Here is a 17,962-nt window from a genome sequence, read left to right on the forward strand (position 1 = left end):
TTCTGCAAATACCATATGACCTTATTAATAAACTGGTTTTAACACAAAATGAAACTACATTGTCATGATTTCTAAGAGATAACATAACCTATACTTGACTAGGCACAATATGTAAACATTTTTTATTAAAATATTTTAAAAAAAACACTAGAAGAATGTTAATTAGTTGATAACTTGCATTATCCCAAATGTTTCCAACAATGTTTAAATCCAAAGAACTTATAATTGTTTGCTCATAGCTCAACAATATTGTTTGAATCTCTTGTTTTTTTTATTTACCACAAGTTGCATGTTTATACCCAAAAAGTAAATTAGACAACACTATTTTGTCAAGTGGCTTACATAGCATAATCAGAAATAGCTTTATTTGTACTAACAGTAATACAGCTTTTTCTCCACCATACAATGTTTTAAAATAATTGCATGTCTTTTAGCAACATAAGTCATCCATCTTTTATTAATATGATAATTCGAATATCGATCTAGCTTACTGCAGTGTGCAACAAGTGTCTCATATTAGCCACAAGGCACAGAGTAATGTTAACATAATCAAATGTATTTTTATTATGATTGGTTTGACCAAGTAAAACAGTGCTTCGCTTAAACGGTAGCCCCTGAAGTGCACGTGTCACCCCACACATTACCCCACATTAGTTGCATCATAGCAGCTATTTGAGTTCTCAGGTAAGTAAGTTCTGCCTGAAGCAACAAATAGAGGACTTAATTAAAATGGGACTCCTTACCCCCATCTGTCCTCTCTGATATATGAACCTTCCTCCTATCTGAGGCCCTGGCAGTGATTTAGCCTTCACCCCTCCAAGCACACATACCAGCCTAGACCATGACTTTCATGCTCAAATAAACCTATTCTGTGCTCTAAAGGCTAAGAGAGACAGAAAAGACTGTTTGTGTGTGAAGGCACTTGTGCCAACATCTCTGTTCTTCTGATGGTTTTGATGTCTTTTGATGAGGTCTCGTATGTTTGTGTGTTTTGACATCAGCTCTGTTAAAGAGTAACTAACTATAGCAGTTACGCTCAAACTACAAGCTGTTTACACAGTGTTTTTGTTCACGCTTTGTTCATTCACATGCTGTACTCTTGCTCTGTCCGCGTGGATAACTTTCCCTGAATTGGATCTTGTCCAGTGTGATCTACAACAACGTCTGACACGGTTCACAAATGGTTAGGGTTGAGATCTGTCATGTGAATCCTCTTATTTCAGTCTATGCTTGTGTGCCTTCTCTAAATCCTTCTCTTTTTCTCCTCATAGACTGATCCAGTTCGCTTGAAGCTCAGCTGATTCTTCTCTTCTTCGTCATCATCCTCGTCAGTGTGTGTGTGTGTAAAGATGCCGCCAGCAACAGGAGGGCCGGTAGGCTACACTCCTCCCGAGGGCGGCTGGGGCTGGGCAGTGGTAGTAGGGGCCTTTATCAGCATTGGCTTCTCCTATGCCTTCCCAAAATCCATTACGGTGTTCTTCAAAGAGATCGAGGTGATTTTCAGTGCCACCAGCAGCCAAGTGTCATGGATCTCATCAATCATGCTGGCTGTCATGTATGCGGGAGGTCAGTTTTGTTTTACTACTTTCACTTCTGTCCTGCTTGGTACTTAAAGTCCCCCTGTCAATTATTTAATTCCTTAAAATTCATCTTTTATCGCCAAAATGGTACATTTAAATCTTTTTTTTTTTTATTAAAAAAATTATTCATGCCTTAAAATAGCTTGAATGTAACTCTACACCCTTGCTTCATTTAGCATACGTGGATCATTTAGTATAGTATGAATATGCAAACCCCCGCCTCCACTCACTCAAACAGGTTCGTCTACAGGTCGATGTATCAGAATGGTACCAGTATCAGAATTAGGTGAACACGACAACTCCCATGATTCCATGCTCCATCACTGCATCATCAAGTTACATCTTTGTTATTGTTTTGAGTAAACAACCTCTTGTGATGAAACTTACATACTTTGTAATTAGGCTTCCCATGAATGCCTGTTAAAAACGCATTCTGTGTGAATATCGTACTGTTTGTAGTGATTGAAATACTGAGGTAGGTGATATGGATCGAAAGTGCCCAGAACTTGCGGTTTGTTCACATAAATTAGTTTTCCTTCTTTTGAGAGGTGATCTAAATATTCATGGCATGAAACTGATGGAAAATAGACAGGCCTGTGCTGCAGTTCAATGCATGCGTTTCCCTCCAGGTCTCCGCACCAGCCACCTGACTGAAAACTATAGAGTTGTTCAATTCTGAGTTTTGTGTAAAGGCCCGTTCACACCAAGGATGATAACGGTAAAGATATAGTTCTAAAAATCATTCTAAATATAAGAGAATAGCTGAGTCCACACCACAGCTATAACGATAATAGCAAAGGGAAACGATATTGTTAGAATCACTTTCAGAATGATTTTGTCCAGCTGATAAAGGATAAAAACAGTGACAGCCAAACGATAATAGCAAAGGGAAACAATATTGTTAGAATCACTTTCAGAATGATTTTGTCCAGCTGTTAAAGGATTAAAAACTGTGACAGCCAATCAGAATCCACCAAACATTAAAGAGCTCAAGCATTTGAAGTGGCAGACGACAAAACTGCTGTGTGCGCTTATAATAAACCGAACATTTATATCGTCTGCTGGTGTGGATTCTAATAGAGTTATTTTTATAGTTCTCGTTCTTGGTGTGAACGAGCCTTAACTCTCTCTCTAGCTGTTTTGTTTCTTCTGTGTTCTGGTAGAGTAAAATAAGGTCAGATCTGAAACACAGCTGTATGTTTAAACAGGTTTTCATATAATTAAGCTGATTAGGTAAATGTAGGTTTAAACTAGTTTTCCTACCAGATGTTCTAACAGGCAAAGAAGGCAATCACCCTTCTTTACTTCTATGAATTTTTGGTTTAAGGGTTGAAAGGTTGCAGAGTCGCTTGACACTGTACTAGGGAGGATACAAACTTACACATAGTATGACTAATATTTGCAGTCAACTACCACGTCAGAGAAAATGTGACTGAGTACGCTGTAGACTGATGGTGTCACTTCCTGTTGTCAAGCGTGTGTGGTTTCCACCTCACTTATACACACTGACTACATTAGGTTCATGTTGCTTTGCACGTAGCCTGAACTCAACAAAGAGGCTCTTCCAGTCACGCATAATCTGAGAAAGGCAGAGCGGGGGAGGGGAGGGGCAGAGAAAGATAGTTGCTCTTTTCTTTTTTCTTTCTTGTGAACCAGTTGTTGTAAATGTGACTGAATTTAAAAAAGTGAATGTTTGAAAGGAAAAGTGTAGTTTAATAAATGTACAGAGTTGATGCAAGTGAGCATGTGCTGTAACCTAATGAATGAATCAATCTTTATTACTTTCTATCCTCTTTTTTTCTTCTTTCTTCATAAGGGGTGTTCACACTAATCAAAATGATGTCACTGCTATATGGTGTCATTCAAAAGTTAGGGGTCAGTACGTTTTTTAAAATACTTTTAATAAACAAGGATGCATTAAATTAAATTGATCGAAAGTGACAGTAAATACATTTTATTATTTGAAATATAAATCTTTTGCAGCATAAATGCTGTTCTTTTGAACTTTCTGTTTATCAAAGAATCCTTAAATTGATTTACTGTTTACAACCCTTTTTAACAACCAAATTAGCATATTAGAATGATTTCTGAAGGATCATGTGACACTGAAGACTTTTAACATTTCACAATATTACCGTTTTTACTAGAGTTTTTCTTTGTTTTCGTTTTTTTATCAAATAAATTCTGCCTTGGTCAGAATAACAGACTTATTTCAGAAACATTTGGAAAAAATAACATTCCTAAACTTTTGAATAGTAGTGTATGTTGTCTGCCATTTATAAAAAATTACAATATTAATGATACATTCAAAAAATACTCCCTTGACATTGCCAAACATGCAGCTTCTCCTAATGAGTAAAGTTTATATTATCTAAACTTTCAAAAATGAGTGTCTTTGATTTGACCAGTCTGTGACTTTTAGACCCTCTCTTGGTCAAACAAATTGTTGCCATACAATTTGCAGGTGAGAGTTCACCATACGTGAACTTTGGCACACTAAAATGAGAATATCTATATCATATTCAAACTACTTTTGTCTGCTGATCACATTTGACCTGAAATATTTACTTAAAATTCCCCTTGGGATTATAAGTTGTTCACAGTTCTGTGATGTTGGTTAATGGTCACATGACATGCTGCAGGTAAAGAAAAAAAAAGGATCTCTGTTTCCACATGAACCCTGCTCTTTTAAAAAATGCTGGGTTGTTTAAGCCCATGTTTGGGTAAAATTTGGACAAACCAAACATTTTTGTCCATATTTGACCTAAACATGGGCTGAAACAACTCAGCATTTTTAAAATCATGTTCTGTACATATGCTTTTGTATATGAGTGAATGAAAGAAATTGATTTGAACACAAAATCTAGTGTGGTGGCCCTTTTGTCCTTTACTTTTATTCAAGGTTTGGACACTTCTCATGTCAGCACTTATTGAATTTATGTAATATAATATCTCTTTGTGTCATGTATTGAGTCAGTAACTAAAAAGGTATTCTGCATCTGCGCACTCTAGTGTTGAATGCGATAATTGCAATTGCGGATATGGCAGGCTTGTCATACATTGAGCTGCATTCCCTTAAAGAGACGGACCACAAAATGATCTGGGTGACTCCAATTATTGAAGGGGTAAAATTGAAGATGGAACTTGACACAGGATCAGTGCTGTCAATATTATCATACATGGATTGCAAAGACAATTTACAAACACCTACACAGGTGTGAAAACTGCACCCATGGGAAAATTATGAGTCAGACCAAAATGTGAAAACAAAAGGTGTGTTTTAGGTCCTTATGTTCTGAAAAAGGGTGGAGTACCCTTATTTGGATGTGAATGGCATTCAGCTCAATTTGCAGCCTATAAAAGACATGCGAGTTACCCTCAAGGTAACATTGTGCTCTGTGCAGGACAAACTAGAGTATGTGCTTGTGCAATCCTCACACATTTTCTAAGATGGCATTGGAACACTGAAATGCATTAAAGCAAGGCTTACTATTGATACTGGTTTGCAGCCAAAATTTCACAAGGCACAGCCTGTACCATATTCGGTACGCCCAAAAGTGGAGGCTGAGCTAAAATGACTAGAAGACCAAGGAATTCTGTCTAAAGTAAGCTGGACTGACTGGGCTACACCTATAGTTCCAATTGTCAAGAAAAGTGGTGATGTAAGAGTCTCTGGTGACTAAGTGTTCCGGTGATGGCAGCAGCACGACTACAGCGTTTGGCTCATCCTTGGTGGTCATGACTATTCAATTGAGTTCAAGGGCACAAAGTACCATGGCAATACAAATGGATTGTTGCATCTTCCTCAGGAGAACCTAGATGATGTCAAAGATGACATTGATATGTTTCACATCGCTCAAATGGAACCATTACCTGTCACAAGTGCTCAAATACAAAGGGAGGCAATTCAAGATCCTGTAATGGCCAAAGTGTTTGACCTAACCATGAAAGGATGGCCAGCTAGAGGAGATCCACAACTTCCTGACTACTCAAACCACCGTGAGCAGCTTTCTGTAACACAAGGATGTGTCATGTGGAGTACCGAGTGAGTGTGCGAAGTACCCACTGACTTAGACAAAGGACATTTAGTTGTTGTTCAAATGAAAAGCCTGGCCAGAAGCTATATTTGGTGGCCTAGACTAGATCGCCAAATTAAAGATCTAGCTAAAACATGTTCTGGGTGTCACAGATCCAACGACAGATTCAAAAACAGATTAAACGACAGCCACAAGTAGCCACTTTACATGTGTGGGAATTTCCCACAAGTCCCTGGCAGCGAGTCCACATCGACTAGGCGACACCCTTTCTTGACAATTTGCCTGGTAGTTGTGGATGCATATTCAAAATGGCCAGAGGTATTTCCTGTCAAAAATGCTACACCTACACTGACTGATGAACTGCTCCGCACATTAGCCCTCACTGGCTTACCAGAGCAGTTGGTTAGCAATGATGGAACACCGTTTACCTCGGAGGAATTCCTGTAACGAATGGCCTGGCTGAACGCTTTATTCAGTCCCTGAATCCCATGGAAGGAGAGTGCCACTGTGAGAAAAGATTGCAAACTTTCTTTTGGCCCATAGGAACTCCGCTCATGCAACCACAGGTCAGTCTCCAGCCACACTCTTTATGGGAAGAAGTCTTTGTTAACGCCTAGACTTACGCAAATCTGACTGGTGCCGACGTGCAAACTAAGCAGTGTAGCCAAAATCCAAAATGACCTTGCAAGTTGGTCAAAATGTGCTTGCTAGAGACTATAGAAAAATCACACCAAAAGTGGCAACCAGGTAAAATATTGACTAAAGCCGCTTTCCGACCAAGTAGTTACAGGATCTTAGTTATAGGAACTGTCCACTTCTAAACAGTTCTATGAACTACTCTCCCCCAAACTCGGTTTTGCTGTTTGCGTTCGCACTGGCCAAGTGGCCATAGGAACTGGTAGGAGGGGTAAGGGAGTGACACAAGCACGGCGACTTTTATTTTGACGGAGCGACGGACCTTTACTTTGGCGGCGCTGAGAACGCCAGAGCAAACAATGCTCACATTCTCTGTGTTCATTAGTTAGCGATCTGTCTAACAGTACTGTTTATGTTATTAGATAGAATTGTTATAGAAAGTACACAGTATATGAAAAAAAAGTTATTAGTCTATGCCGTGTGGTTGATGTCCAGTGTTGCTAGCTGAGCAGAAATACATAATCATGTTTGACTTGGTCCCCTCAAAGTTGCGTTAGATTTTCTCTTAAGCATAAAGGTTTAGAGGCCCATCTATCACTGTTTTCCATGTTTATATCTAGTTTCTGGAGTAAATGTATAGGCTATAATCTGTGTGTTTACATATAGCTATTTTAAAAATGTCAGGTGCTGGTGTTTTGCGTGCGTTTGGTCATCAGCGTACACTAACGTCACGGGTAGTTCCTATAGTGCTGGTTTAGACCCTACTCTGAAGTAGGAGCTAAATTAGTTCCTCCAAATGGAGTTCCTAGAACTAAAGTCGTTCCTAGTGCATCTGCGCACTCTAGTGTTGAATGCGATCGATGCAATTGCGCAGTAAAGACGTGTTCAAGATGAGCTCCGATCTGAGTGTCTTCTTACTGTTGTATAAGTGTAAAAACATAACACTGTGTGATCTGTGGCTGTTTTCGGCCTTGTAGAGTGTTCGAGGTTTCTCCAGTGTTTGTGAGAATCACACTTCTGTGCTCCTGTACATTTTAAATTATCTCTGTAAAACTGCAAAAAAAATACTTTACAAGTAGCTCTCAGACTCAATATCTAAAAAGAAATATCCTCTTCTGACTACAGTTTTTCTGAACCAGTTTATATAATCGTGTATGTGTGTATTTGAATCACTGCTGTTTTTGTCTTTTTTTTCCCTTTTTTTGTGGGCTGGAAAGGATGGCCTGTTTGGTGCTACACAAAGCCTGTCAGAATAAATTAATTCAAGGAATGTGACTGGGGGACAGACAAATTGCTTTGAACTCTGATTGGCTGCATGGAACATACGGGAAAGTTCCTCCTCCTGATGATAGATTAGCTTTTATGGTGAACTGGCACATGTACATTTTGCAAAAAATTTGTAAACAAAGAATTTATAGTAGTTTTAGTGCTTTTTGTCTTTACTTTTATGTGTACTATAAGGAATTATCTATCAAGTATTTTTTTAAAGCTACATTACCTTGACATGTTATCATTAGCTTGGGTTGTGTGTACACAAAATTATATGCTATGACTTTTATGGAGTTTGCGCTAGATTCTTCTGCACTGTTTCAGATTCTCTCAATGGCTCTGTGATGGATTCTCAGATTCTCATTCTTTTCTGTGTCTGTTTATTGTTTAAAAGTCTTAGTTACCGTGACCAAACCTCATTTTAAAGTTATCCAATTTCAGAAAATTCTGTCATGAATTACTCAGCCTCATGTCGTTCCAAACCTGTAAGATCTTTGTTCATCTTCGAAACACAAATTAAGATATTTTTGATGAAATCCGAGAGCTTTCTGACCCCTCTATAAACAGCAACGTCATAACTTTCTCATATTTCTCAAACTCATACTTTAAAGGTGAACTAAGTAACTTTTTTTACCTTAACTGAACAGCTTCGGAGTCATTGGAATGGTTATATTACTTATTTCGGGTTGAATAGTGGTCGTTTCGCACCCCCCTGGTGCCCGTGAGCGGAAAATACGCACTTGCAACTTTGAGCCGGCGGGCCGCCGGCCGCCGCTTCAGGAAGTCTCGCGTGATATCAGGTCTCGCGATGTAAACAATTGCTTTACGGCCAAAAGAAATCTGCTAAAATGCTGTCATTATTGCGCTCCCTCACGCTGTCCGAACCCGAATGAAGAAGACGTTTTAAAGAATGTCCCATCTGCTTTGATGTCGTTGATCTATAGCCTCTGGTGTCTGAGAATCACCAACGAGTTTTTACAACAGTGTTGTCAAATATCTATTCCGAAGCTGTGGGGGGAGCTCTAGAGAGAAACCTGCGAGCAAAAAGCGAGAATACAGCGAAGAAATCCCGAAGCTACTGAGTGCTGCTTTAAAGGCCCAGAAAGGTTGTTAAGACTTTGTTAAAATAGTCCATGTGAATACAGTGGTTCAAGTTTAATGTTATGAAGCGACGAGAATACTTTTTGTGCACGAAAACAAAAATAACGACTTTATTCAACAATTTCTTCTCTTCCTTGTCAGTCTTCGAGCCTATTCACGTGAGCATGCGTGTGATGCTGACGCAGGAGCCGGCCAATACTGAGCCGGCCTTCTGGCGTAGAACCTGGAAGTGCTGCACTGTTTACAACGTGAACAGCGTCAGAGACTGAAAGGGAGGAGAAGTTGTTGAATAGTCTTTTTCTTTTTTTCGCACTTCTGATGCCACGGCCGCACAGAAAGAATAAAATGCCACGTAGAGGACAGATGCGAAATGTGTGGGGAGAGTAAAATCCGGTGAAAGCAGTTTACAGGTTTCATAGAAAGTTGCAGCCAGACAGCCAAATCTGTCGCGGTAAGAATACTGTCATGTTTGCGAACCAAATAGGCAATATTTGAATAACAAATACGAGAGGCAATGAGAAATGCAAAGACATCAAATTTAAGGGTTTCAGGGATGTTTAGATTACTATAAAAGTTCACATTCACTTTTTCTTGAAAATATTTAGCTATTAGATCTATTTAAATGCTTCAGTTTGTTTTCATATTATAATATGAAAACAAATTGAAGCATTTAAACTGATATATTATATCACTTCAAATACTTCATTTTTTTTCATACTATATTATATTTATTGTAAAGAATTGAACTGTCCTGCAGGAAATTTTGTAAATAGTTAAAACAGTTAACAGCACTGTAAAAAAAGATTCCTGGGTAACCTAAATGGTAACCTTAATTTAGTGACTTCTTAATTAACTGATTGTTTTCAAAAATATGATTTAATACCAAGTTACACCACGGTTTTTGCTCAGGTGGCGAAAAATGTCTGCCCAATAGAGAAGTTTTGCCTGGCAAGAAAAAAAATTAGAGGGAACATTGGTCAGAAACCTCTCTAATTTCATCAAAATTATCTTCATTTTTGGGTGAACTAGCCCTTTAAGGGTTACGCTGCTCTAAATGGGGCCTTTCACAAGAAGAGCACTACACTGATGAAGCAGTTTATTCACCAAGAAAAAGAGGAAGAAATAGCCGGGTTCTTTTTGTTTCTGAATGCTCTTTCTTGTACTTGTATTGCTGTCTTCTGTGATGCACAGTACAGCTCAGAAGTATTCACTGTGTATCTTTGAAACCGCTTATTAAATCTTGCAATTGTGTATTTGTGTGGGAACTCCTAATTCTGTCGAAGAAAGGAAGGTTGTATTAGGCTGCTTGTTTTGTCTGCTTTCCATAATGTTTGAGCCATGTTACTGAAATGAACAGTAGTCTCTTCCTGTTCTGATCACTTTGGGTCAGCTTCATTCTGCTGATTAAGTTCTTCTCCCTCACACCACCTCAGTTGATCACATGCCATGTAGTGAAGTTTCCTTCCTCTGAATTGTCTCCTGTGTCTTGCTTTGAAACAGTCAGTGGTGTGAATGACTGTGATGCCATCTTGTGGTGGAACTTTAAAAGGGTACAAAATGTAGCCTAAAACTCTTAAAGTGATTTTCCTTTTTCAACAAATGGTTGGTAATGTTGATTGTAAACCTCAGGGGGTCAAATTAACATTTTTTTATTTTTTTTATTTTTTATATATTCTATTCATTATAATATGTTTAGAATTGTTTGCAACCCTGTTACACAGGGTGATGTGTGTTGTTGTTGTTGTTATTATATTAATTTTTTTTTAATTAAAATATTTTTTTTATAAAATACCACAGTGGGTTGCAAATTTATGTTTAGCTCATTTGTTTGTTTTTACCTCTTTTTTTTTTTTTACCAACATATTTTCTGTTAAGATGACTAGTCAAGTTTACAAAAATGTTACCCAATCTAGTGTCTTATATTTAATTTGTATTTAGCTATATAAATAATCACACAAATCAGTTTAAACTGTAAGCAGACATTATGTCAGATTTTTATTTTATTTTATTTAAAACCAACTTGTTTTTTCTCAACAGGACCAATCAGCAGTATTCTGGTGAATAAATATGGTAGTCGACCCATCATGATGGCTGGAGGGGTTCTGTCTGGCTCAGGATTAGTCGCAGCATCCTTCTGTAACACAGTAGAGGGTCTTTACTTATGTGTGGGAGTTATAGGCGGTAAGTACATTGAATGACACTGATCATGAAGACAGGGTGAGTACAATTAAATAATTAAAGTTAAAAACTCACTTTCTGAATCATGCGTACAAGCTTTCTCTCCTCTCCTCTGTTTCTAGGACTGGGTTTGGCTTTTAATCTGAATCCAGCATTGACCATGATTGGCAAATACTTTTACAAGCGGCGGCCAATAGCTAACGGCATCGCGATGGCGGGCAGCCCGGTGTTCTTGTCCACCCTGGCCCCGTTGAACAGCTGGCTGTTTGAATATTTCGGGTGGAGGGGCAGTTTCCTCATCCTGGGAGGAGCTTTGCTAAACTGCTGTGTTGCGGGGTCGCTAATGCGACCCATTGGACCAAAACCACAACCTGCTATTCCTAAAGAAGATGGCGAACCCAAACGTCAAGAGAAAAAAACATGCCTTCAGACCGTCAACAGCTTTCTGGATCTGACCCTGTTTACCCACCGAGGCTTCTTGCTGTACCTGCTCGGAAACGTCATCATGTTTTTCGGCCTCTTCGCACCCCTTGTGTTCCTCAGTAACTACGCGAAGAGTAAAGACATTTCCAAGGATAAGGCTGCGTTCTTGTTGTCCATCCTGGCCTTCACTGACATGATCGCTCGGCCGTCCATGGGCCTGCTGGCCAACACACGCTGGATCCGTCCACGCATCCAGTACTTCTTCGCAGCATCTGTGCTGTATAATGGCATCTGCCACTTGATGGCGCCATTCTCCACCGATTACTTGGGTTTTGCCATTTATGCAGTGTTTTTCGGTGTGGCGTTCGGCTGGCTCAGTTCTGTGCTGTTTGAGACTCTCATGGACCTGGTGGGCACTCAGAGATTCTCCAGTGCTGTCGGGTTGGTCACCATCGTGGAATGTGGACCTGTGCTGCTGGGGCCGCCGTTACTGGGTAAGGCTGGGTGTAGACCAAAAATGACAAAATAATTCTCTCATCATTTACTCACCCTCATGTCGTTCCAAATCTGTATGAAGAATGTTGGCTACCAAACAGTTTTGTTTACCACTGACCATTTGATCATCCAAAGAAGGCGGCCAAGCAGGTTTGGATTGACAGAGTAAATGATGACAAAATTAGTTTTTGAGTGTAATATCCCTTTTAAAGACGTTTTTTTTTTTTTTTTTTTTTTAATGTTGATACATATTTAATTTATAAAATGCTTGAATATTTTCTCATCATTGCAAGTGTTATTGTGAAATATTAATATGACATGACAAAATAGCAACAATTTATGGGATGTTTTTAGTTTTTTCAGAATTATGAATATAAATAAAATTATAATAAATATATTAAAAATAATAAAACAATTAAAAATAAAAACAATAATAAATAAATATTCCTTAAATATATTAAAAAGCCATATTAATTAATATTATAATTAAATTAATATGTAAATATTGAATTTAATTGTACATGTTTTCATCAACAAAAATGTATGAACATGACATAATGACTAAAGTTAAAGGAATTTTAATCAAAAATATGAATATCAAATTAAATATTGTTACAATTAATATGTAAAATGTTTGAATATTTGGTTTATTGTTCTCATCAACTAAAATATTTAATATAATAAAACCTATATATATATATATATATATATATATATATATATATATATATATATATATATATATATATATATATATAATTAAATATTAAAAACATTTTAATTAATATAAATTAATTAATGTTAAATTAATATATAAAATGCTTGTATATTCTAATTTTACATACTCTCATCAACTAAAATGCTATTACTGAGATAAATGAGTGACTTGTTAAAATATTGACTAAATATAAAAGCTGTTTTTATTTATTTTTTTAAACTGTGACTAAAAAAAAACACTGTGTTTAAAAATGTTAAAACTCTAATAAGGCCCCGATCACACCTGATGCGTTTTTTGCAGTGAGAGGCGCCTTTTTTCAATTGGTTTCCTATGGCAGTGAGCGTTCTGCGCGCTGTTTATGCGCCTGCTGCGCCTCGCGTTTTTACAGTTGAAAAAAAGCAACTCCGAGTGGAAAAGGCGCCTGACGTCATCACGTTTTTTTCCACTGTCCAATCGAATGAATGGAGAGGCGGGCCTTCCGTTTTAGTGATGAAAGCTACAGTTGCTTGCCTTGAACGCCCGGAGAGTGCGATGATGGAGGATAAACTTGTGGTGCTCTCGCGAGTTACCTGGAGCTTAACGACTTCACGGACCGTAACTACCACAATGTTAACAGAAAGTAAATAAAGTTAATAAAAGGCTGATTTGACGTTTACTTGACTGACAGGACAGCTGTTTCAGTGGTTGCCTAGCAACATAAAAAACGCAGCGCACTGCTCGTTCTGTGTGATGTTACCTCGCGTTTTCGAACCTGAAAAATGAGTTAGGCCGTGTGTCCACCAAAGCGTTTTTTCACGCGGCTAGTGTGTTTTTTCAATTGTTTTCAATGGGAGCGCCGCGTTTTTAAAACGCCATGAGCGTAGTGAGGTGCTCAGCGTTTTTTTCACGCTGAAGCGCCGAGCGCTCGGCATTTTTTACAGGTCGCCGAGAGTTAAAGAATGTTCAAGGCGGCGCTCACATATCGCGCATAAAAACGCGTCGAAAACGTTCTCCTTTTTCCAAAGCGCTCGAGGTGGTTGCGCTTCGGAGGCGTCTGTCGTTGCTAAGCTTGGTTCTTGTCACGTGACCTGCGGTGCGCTTGCGGCATTCTGAAAAGTTGAGATGTTTTTATCTCGATGCGGCGCGGACGCGCTTGGAAAAAACGAGCGCGTCGCTCCGCGACCGCGTCGCTTCCATTATGAGCGCGCATACCGCGCGGCTACATTTGAAATAACGAACTTGCGCGCGCAAAAGACGCGATATGTGAGCAGGCCCCAACTTTGGGTAAAACGCTGCGCTTATCACTGTCACTTTTTACCCAACCGTCCAATCACAGTGGAGGAGGGGCGGGACTAAGACCACACCGACCAACCACAACATTCTGCTTGTACAACGTCAACAGATGACAACAACAAGCATAATAACGGGAAAAAAAAAACATTTAAAACAAGAGCCAGAGAAAATGCATTACATTGGATCGACATTTTAATATAGAATCAACACAGAAACAAAATATGTGTGAATTGAGATACTAGTAACATTTTCGCGGATCTTCCGTATCATAACAAGCAAAGTGTCTCAACTGAAAAAAACGCAACGCTTCCAAAACGCTCTCTAGCGCTCACAGCTAGGCGTTTTCAGCAGAGCGTCTAGTGTTTTCAGCTGGCTAAAAACGCTTTGGTGGACACATGGCCTTAGGTGTTAGCTAAGTGAGCAATTTGTAAGTTCCACAAGCCCTGTGGCACTTTCAGAATGTCCAGTCCTGACCAGTTTGTCTTGGCTCAAACAAAGACCAAAGATTGAGTCGGGACTTAACGTGCTTCAGCTTTAACTACACTAATCAATGAACGTCATCGCATGTCCTGTTCCAGTTACTGTGTAACAGAGATTGATGAAAACATTTTCCCATTTCTTTCCTTGCAGGAAGACTCAATGATATCTACCATGATTATAGATACACGTATCAGGGTTGTGGAGCCGTCCTGGTGGTCGCCAGCGTATTCCTGTTCGTGGGAATGGGAATCAACTACCGGCTATTGGACAAAGAGAAGAGGGAGGAGGAGAGAAGAGCTAGGCAGGAAGAGAAAGATGAAGAAACAAATGTAGACAATGCCCTGAACGAGAAGGCAAAGGAGGCGGATGGAGACGAATGTTATGCATGAGCATACGGAACGGTTGCCAAATGGAAAAAGGACACTAAAAACTGCGCACACATGCCAACAATCCATGTCTTCCCGTTCTGACCGTCCAAAATGATAAATGCAGAAATGTTCCCTCTAAAGCATTACTTAATGATTCAGCCAATTTTTGAAAAGCACAAAAAATATTTTTCATGCAATCCCACACACACCTCAAATGTTACTTTCATTCTCCCAACATTCATATGGGAGAGACTCTGTACCTTAATGACCCAATTCACCTTTTTCTGGTATATTACAACCATTACGAGAGCATTCCTAGTTTGAGACTCCAGAATTACACAGTTCATCTGCCTTTAAATGAAACTTGCAAAATGGACATTTCAAAATAGAGCAGATTTTCATAAGAGAATTGCCATGCGTGTCATTTTAAGGTGACGTGCGCACAGAATTTGTCGGATCAAGACATGGGAGAAGGATATCTATCATAGGAATAGTTTTTTGGACTAAAGGTCATTATTATATGTAGGATACACTTTTTTTTTTTTTTTAAGTTGTGTGTGAACTTTTTATGTTCACAGAGCTGTATTGTAGTTTTCTCTTTTTACAGAGCTGTATTGTAGTTTTCTCTGTTCCGATTGGCTGGTTGAAAATAGTGCCAGGCAATGCTAGACTGCCACATGAAGGCAAAACGCAGACGGAAAAAGTTTTTGGATTGATTCGATGTCAACTTTCATGCTCCGTTTTCTCTGAATCTGAACATAGTTTAGGAAAACCCATCTGTCATAGGACAGATCATAGACTGAAGTTCAAATATAAAGTTACTGTGTTTTGCCTTTTAGAGTGGCAGAAGAATTCACTGTTAGTTTCCAAGTGCAGTTTAATGTGGGTTTTTGAGAGATTGCTTCCTGCTCTGGTGATCTTATGATCTCACATTGCTCATCATCTGTTCATGCACTGTACTGCAACCATGGAAATTAACATGGTTACTATTTTTAGGAACTGCAAACACTACATTGCAAAGGTCTCACTTCACATGAGCAGTCTGTTGGAGAAGCTTTAGCTTCTATGTTTCCCTTTTAAATTTAGTGAAGATGATAATTGTTTTACGAGGATACATTCACATAGGGGATCCTTTTTAAAGCGTGTGTTGATTTGCCATTTTGACCATGTTGTTTTTAGATGTCTAGAAACTTTTAATTACGGTTTCCAACAGATCCTGTGCCTTTGATTGAGTGCCTTTCTATCTCCATACAGGTACATACAATACTAATTCCTGAAACCTCTTTTTGCAGAGCTGTTTATGATTATCAATAGGATGTCTATTGATTTTAATTTCATAGTCTGAAATTAATTTTTGTTTTGTGCCATATTGAGGAAGAGTAGAGTCCTTCATTTCAACCTGAGCCAGCATCAAACACGGTACTGAATTTGTTGGCTAAAGATAGACTTCATTTCAAGTTCTGCTAGTGCAAAACAAAGGTGCTTGTGCTTTTTATGAGTGCAAATGTTTCCGAAGCCATTTTATTGCTTCTGCTTTTTTTTAGAGTACATTTTGCTGATGAGGTGGAAAACAACACGACTTTCAGGTCTGCAAAAATAACAAGATACACAATCTCAAACATTAGTGGCAGTTTTGTTGCTGCGTTGAGTCACTTTCAGGTAAAAACATGCATCGAAAAAGCGAGAAAACACCACCACCTGCTGGCCGCTTCGTTGCGACACTGCGGCCTAACAGCAGGTCAATCAAAAATGCGGGTTCACTGCAGTTTCTGTGTAGTATTTTTGAGAAACATTTGTGTCCAAACACAAGTAAGTCATTATTTTCTAGTAACGTTTAGTCAGATGGGAGTTTTTGTATAGTGCACTTTAATTATAGTTACATTTAAGGTGAAAATAATACTGTTGAATTATGCTCATGCGACATTCACAGTGTAGGCAATTTATTTCGCTTTTTTCCTGAGTAGAAATGGATCGGTCTGGGTCCTGGGGGATGTTTGCTCCAGTTCGCTGGTAATCTCAGAGCTCAGCTGAATAATAGCAGCTGCTAGACAAAAAGCAGAAAGAGGTTCAGTTGAGTGTTAATGGCTCAATTTCAGTATCCGGAAAGTTCATCGCTGCTCGGACTGCACTTTGGATTACAGGAAGAGCTGACTAAACTCCGCTCGACTGTGTGCAGGTGGATTTCTTATTAGTTTTGGTAATTGTGCGAAGGACAAAAGACTCCTGCTGTACGGAAAATGGACCACCCTGAGAATTTTCCATCATCTTATTCCCACTTTTTCTTGTTGGCCAATTGAACAGAAATAACACTAACCAGAGTGCTTTTTAAACGTCTCCTGTCAGAAAGACGATTGACTGAGGTCAAGAGAGGCTGAGGTAGGAAGTATTTGTTTTTGACTGTATTTTGTGTGTTTTTGCACAGGGATTCCATGCAAATTCACGGTTTCATGATTAATTTAGGAAAGTGAGTAGAGAATGGCCCCTGTAAGGTGTATGTTTGGATGTTTTGTGTGGATGAGCAAATCAATAAACTTTTTTAAAAATGTTAGTGTGTTATTACTGAGTTTAATATATAAATTCTGATATAACTGTCATGTTGTTGTTGCATACACCCTGGGACTGGGAGACTGATAAGATGTGCATAATGGTAGTTAGACAGGTTGTGAGTATGGGGTAACTAGGTTTTCTGCTAGTTTTTAAAAGGGCAGCAATTATGAAACAAAACTAATGCAAAATGTGAAAAATTATGCACAAAAATATATGAAACCATTATAGCTGATAGATTATAGGCCTACATTTAAACCATGCACTTGCATATCTGCTCTAGCATTATCTACTATTTGTATTGCTGTCATTGGATTAATTGTTGCTTGTATTATTTCCATTTGTGAGTCCCTTCTGATAAAAAGCTGGAGGACATAAATAAATATTGAACAACAAAATCGCTGCTTTACATGTAATATAAAGCTTATGCTATATAAAACATGTTATATATAAAACGTGACAACTATCCCTAGTCTAGAAGGAAAAATACACTACAGTTAGATTAATCATTTAACTTTAAGTTTTATCACGGAGACATAATTTCACCACTAGATGGCGATAAACTTGTAGATCACGTTTTACCTGTATTTCGAGACAAAAAGGTTATGCAAAATAAGCGTTTTGTTTAAATAAGAAAGTACGTCGTATATCTTTGGAAACACAATAGCAACGCTATTGTTATACACTATAAATAGTGTATAAAATATATAAAACAAAAATCGCTGGGGCAGTTAAATCCTCGTCGGTTAAGTTGAGGTCGTCTCCATGGGAACCAATTTGTAAAACACAACTTATTCAGACAAAGCAAGAAATATTGCGTGAGCTGATTTGTAATGGGAAAACTGTTGAAACGGTTTGTGG

The 17,962-nt window shown here is 38.5% G+C and overlaps 1 protein-coding gene across 1 annotated transcript in view; it reads left to right on the plus strand.

Annotated features, from left to right (window-relative positions):
• Positions 1 to 17,102, plus strand: part of slc16a1b (solute carrier family 16 member 1b) — a 40,234-nt gene extending 23,132 nt beyond the window's left edge. The window contains exons 2-5 of the mRNA XM_084086964.1: positions 1,272 to 1,566; positions 10,661 to 10,804; positions 10,924 to 11,718; positions 14,340 to 17,102. Of these exons, the coding sequence (XP_083943090.1) occupies positions 1,350 to 1,566; positions 10,661 to 10,804; positions 10,924 to 11,718; positions 14,340 to 14,578 (1,395 nt within the window). The 5' untranslated portion in view covers positions 1,272 to 1,349 and the 3' untranslated portion in view covers positions 14,579 to 17,102. The remainder of the gene's footprint in view (positions 1 to 1,271; positions 1,567 to 10,660; positions 10,805 to 10,923; positions 11,719 to 14,339) is intronic.
• Positions 17,103 to 17,962: the final 860 nt, after the last annotated feature.

Source organism: Abramis brama (genome assembly GCF_963993115.1).
Source record: "Abramis brama genome assembly, chromosome: 16".
NCBI lineage: Eukaryota > Metazoa > Chordata > Actinopteri > Cypriniformes > Leuciscidae > Abramis > Abramis brama.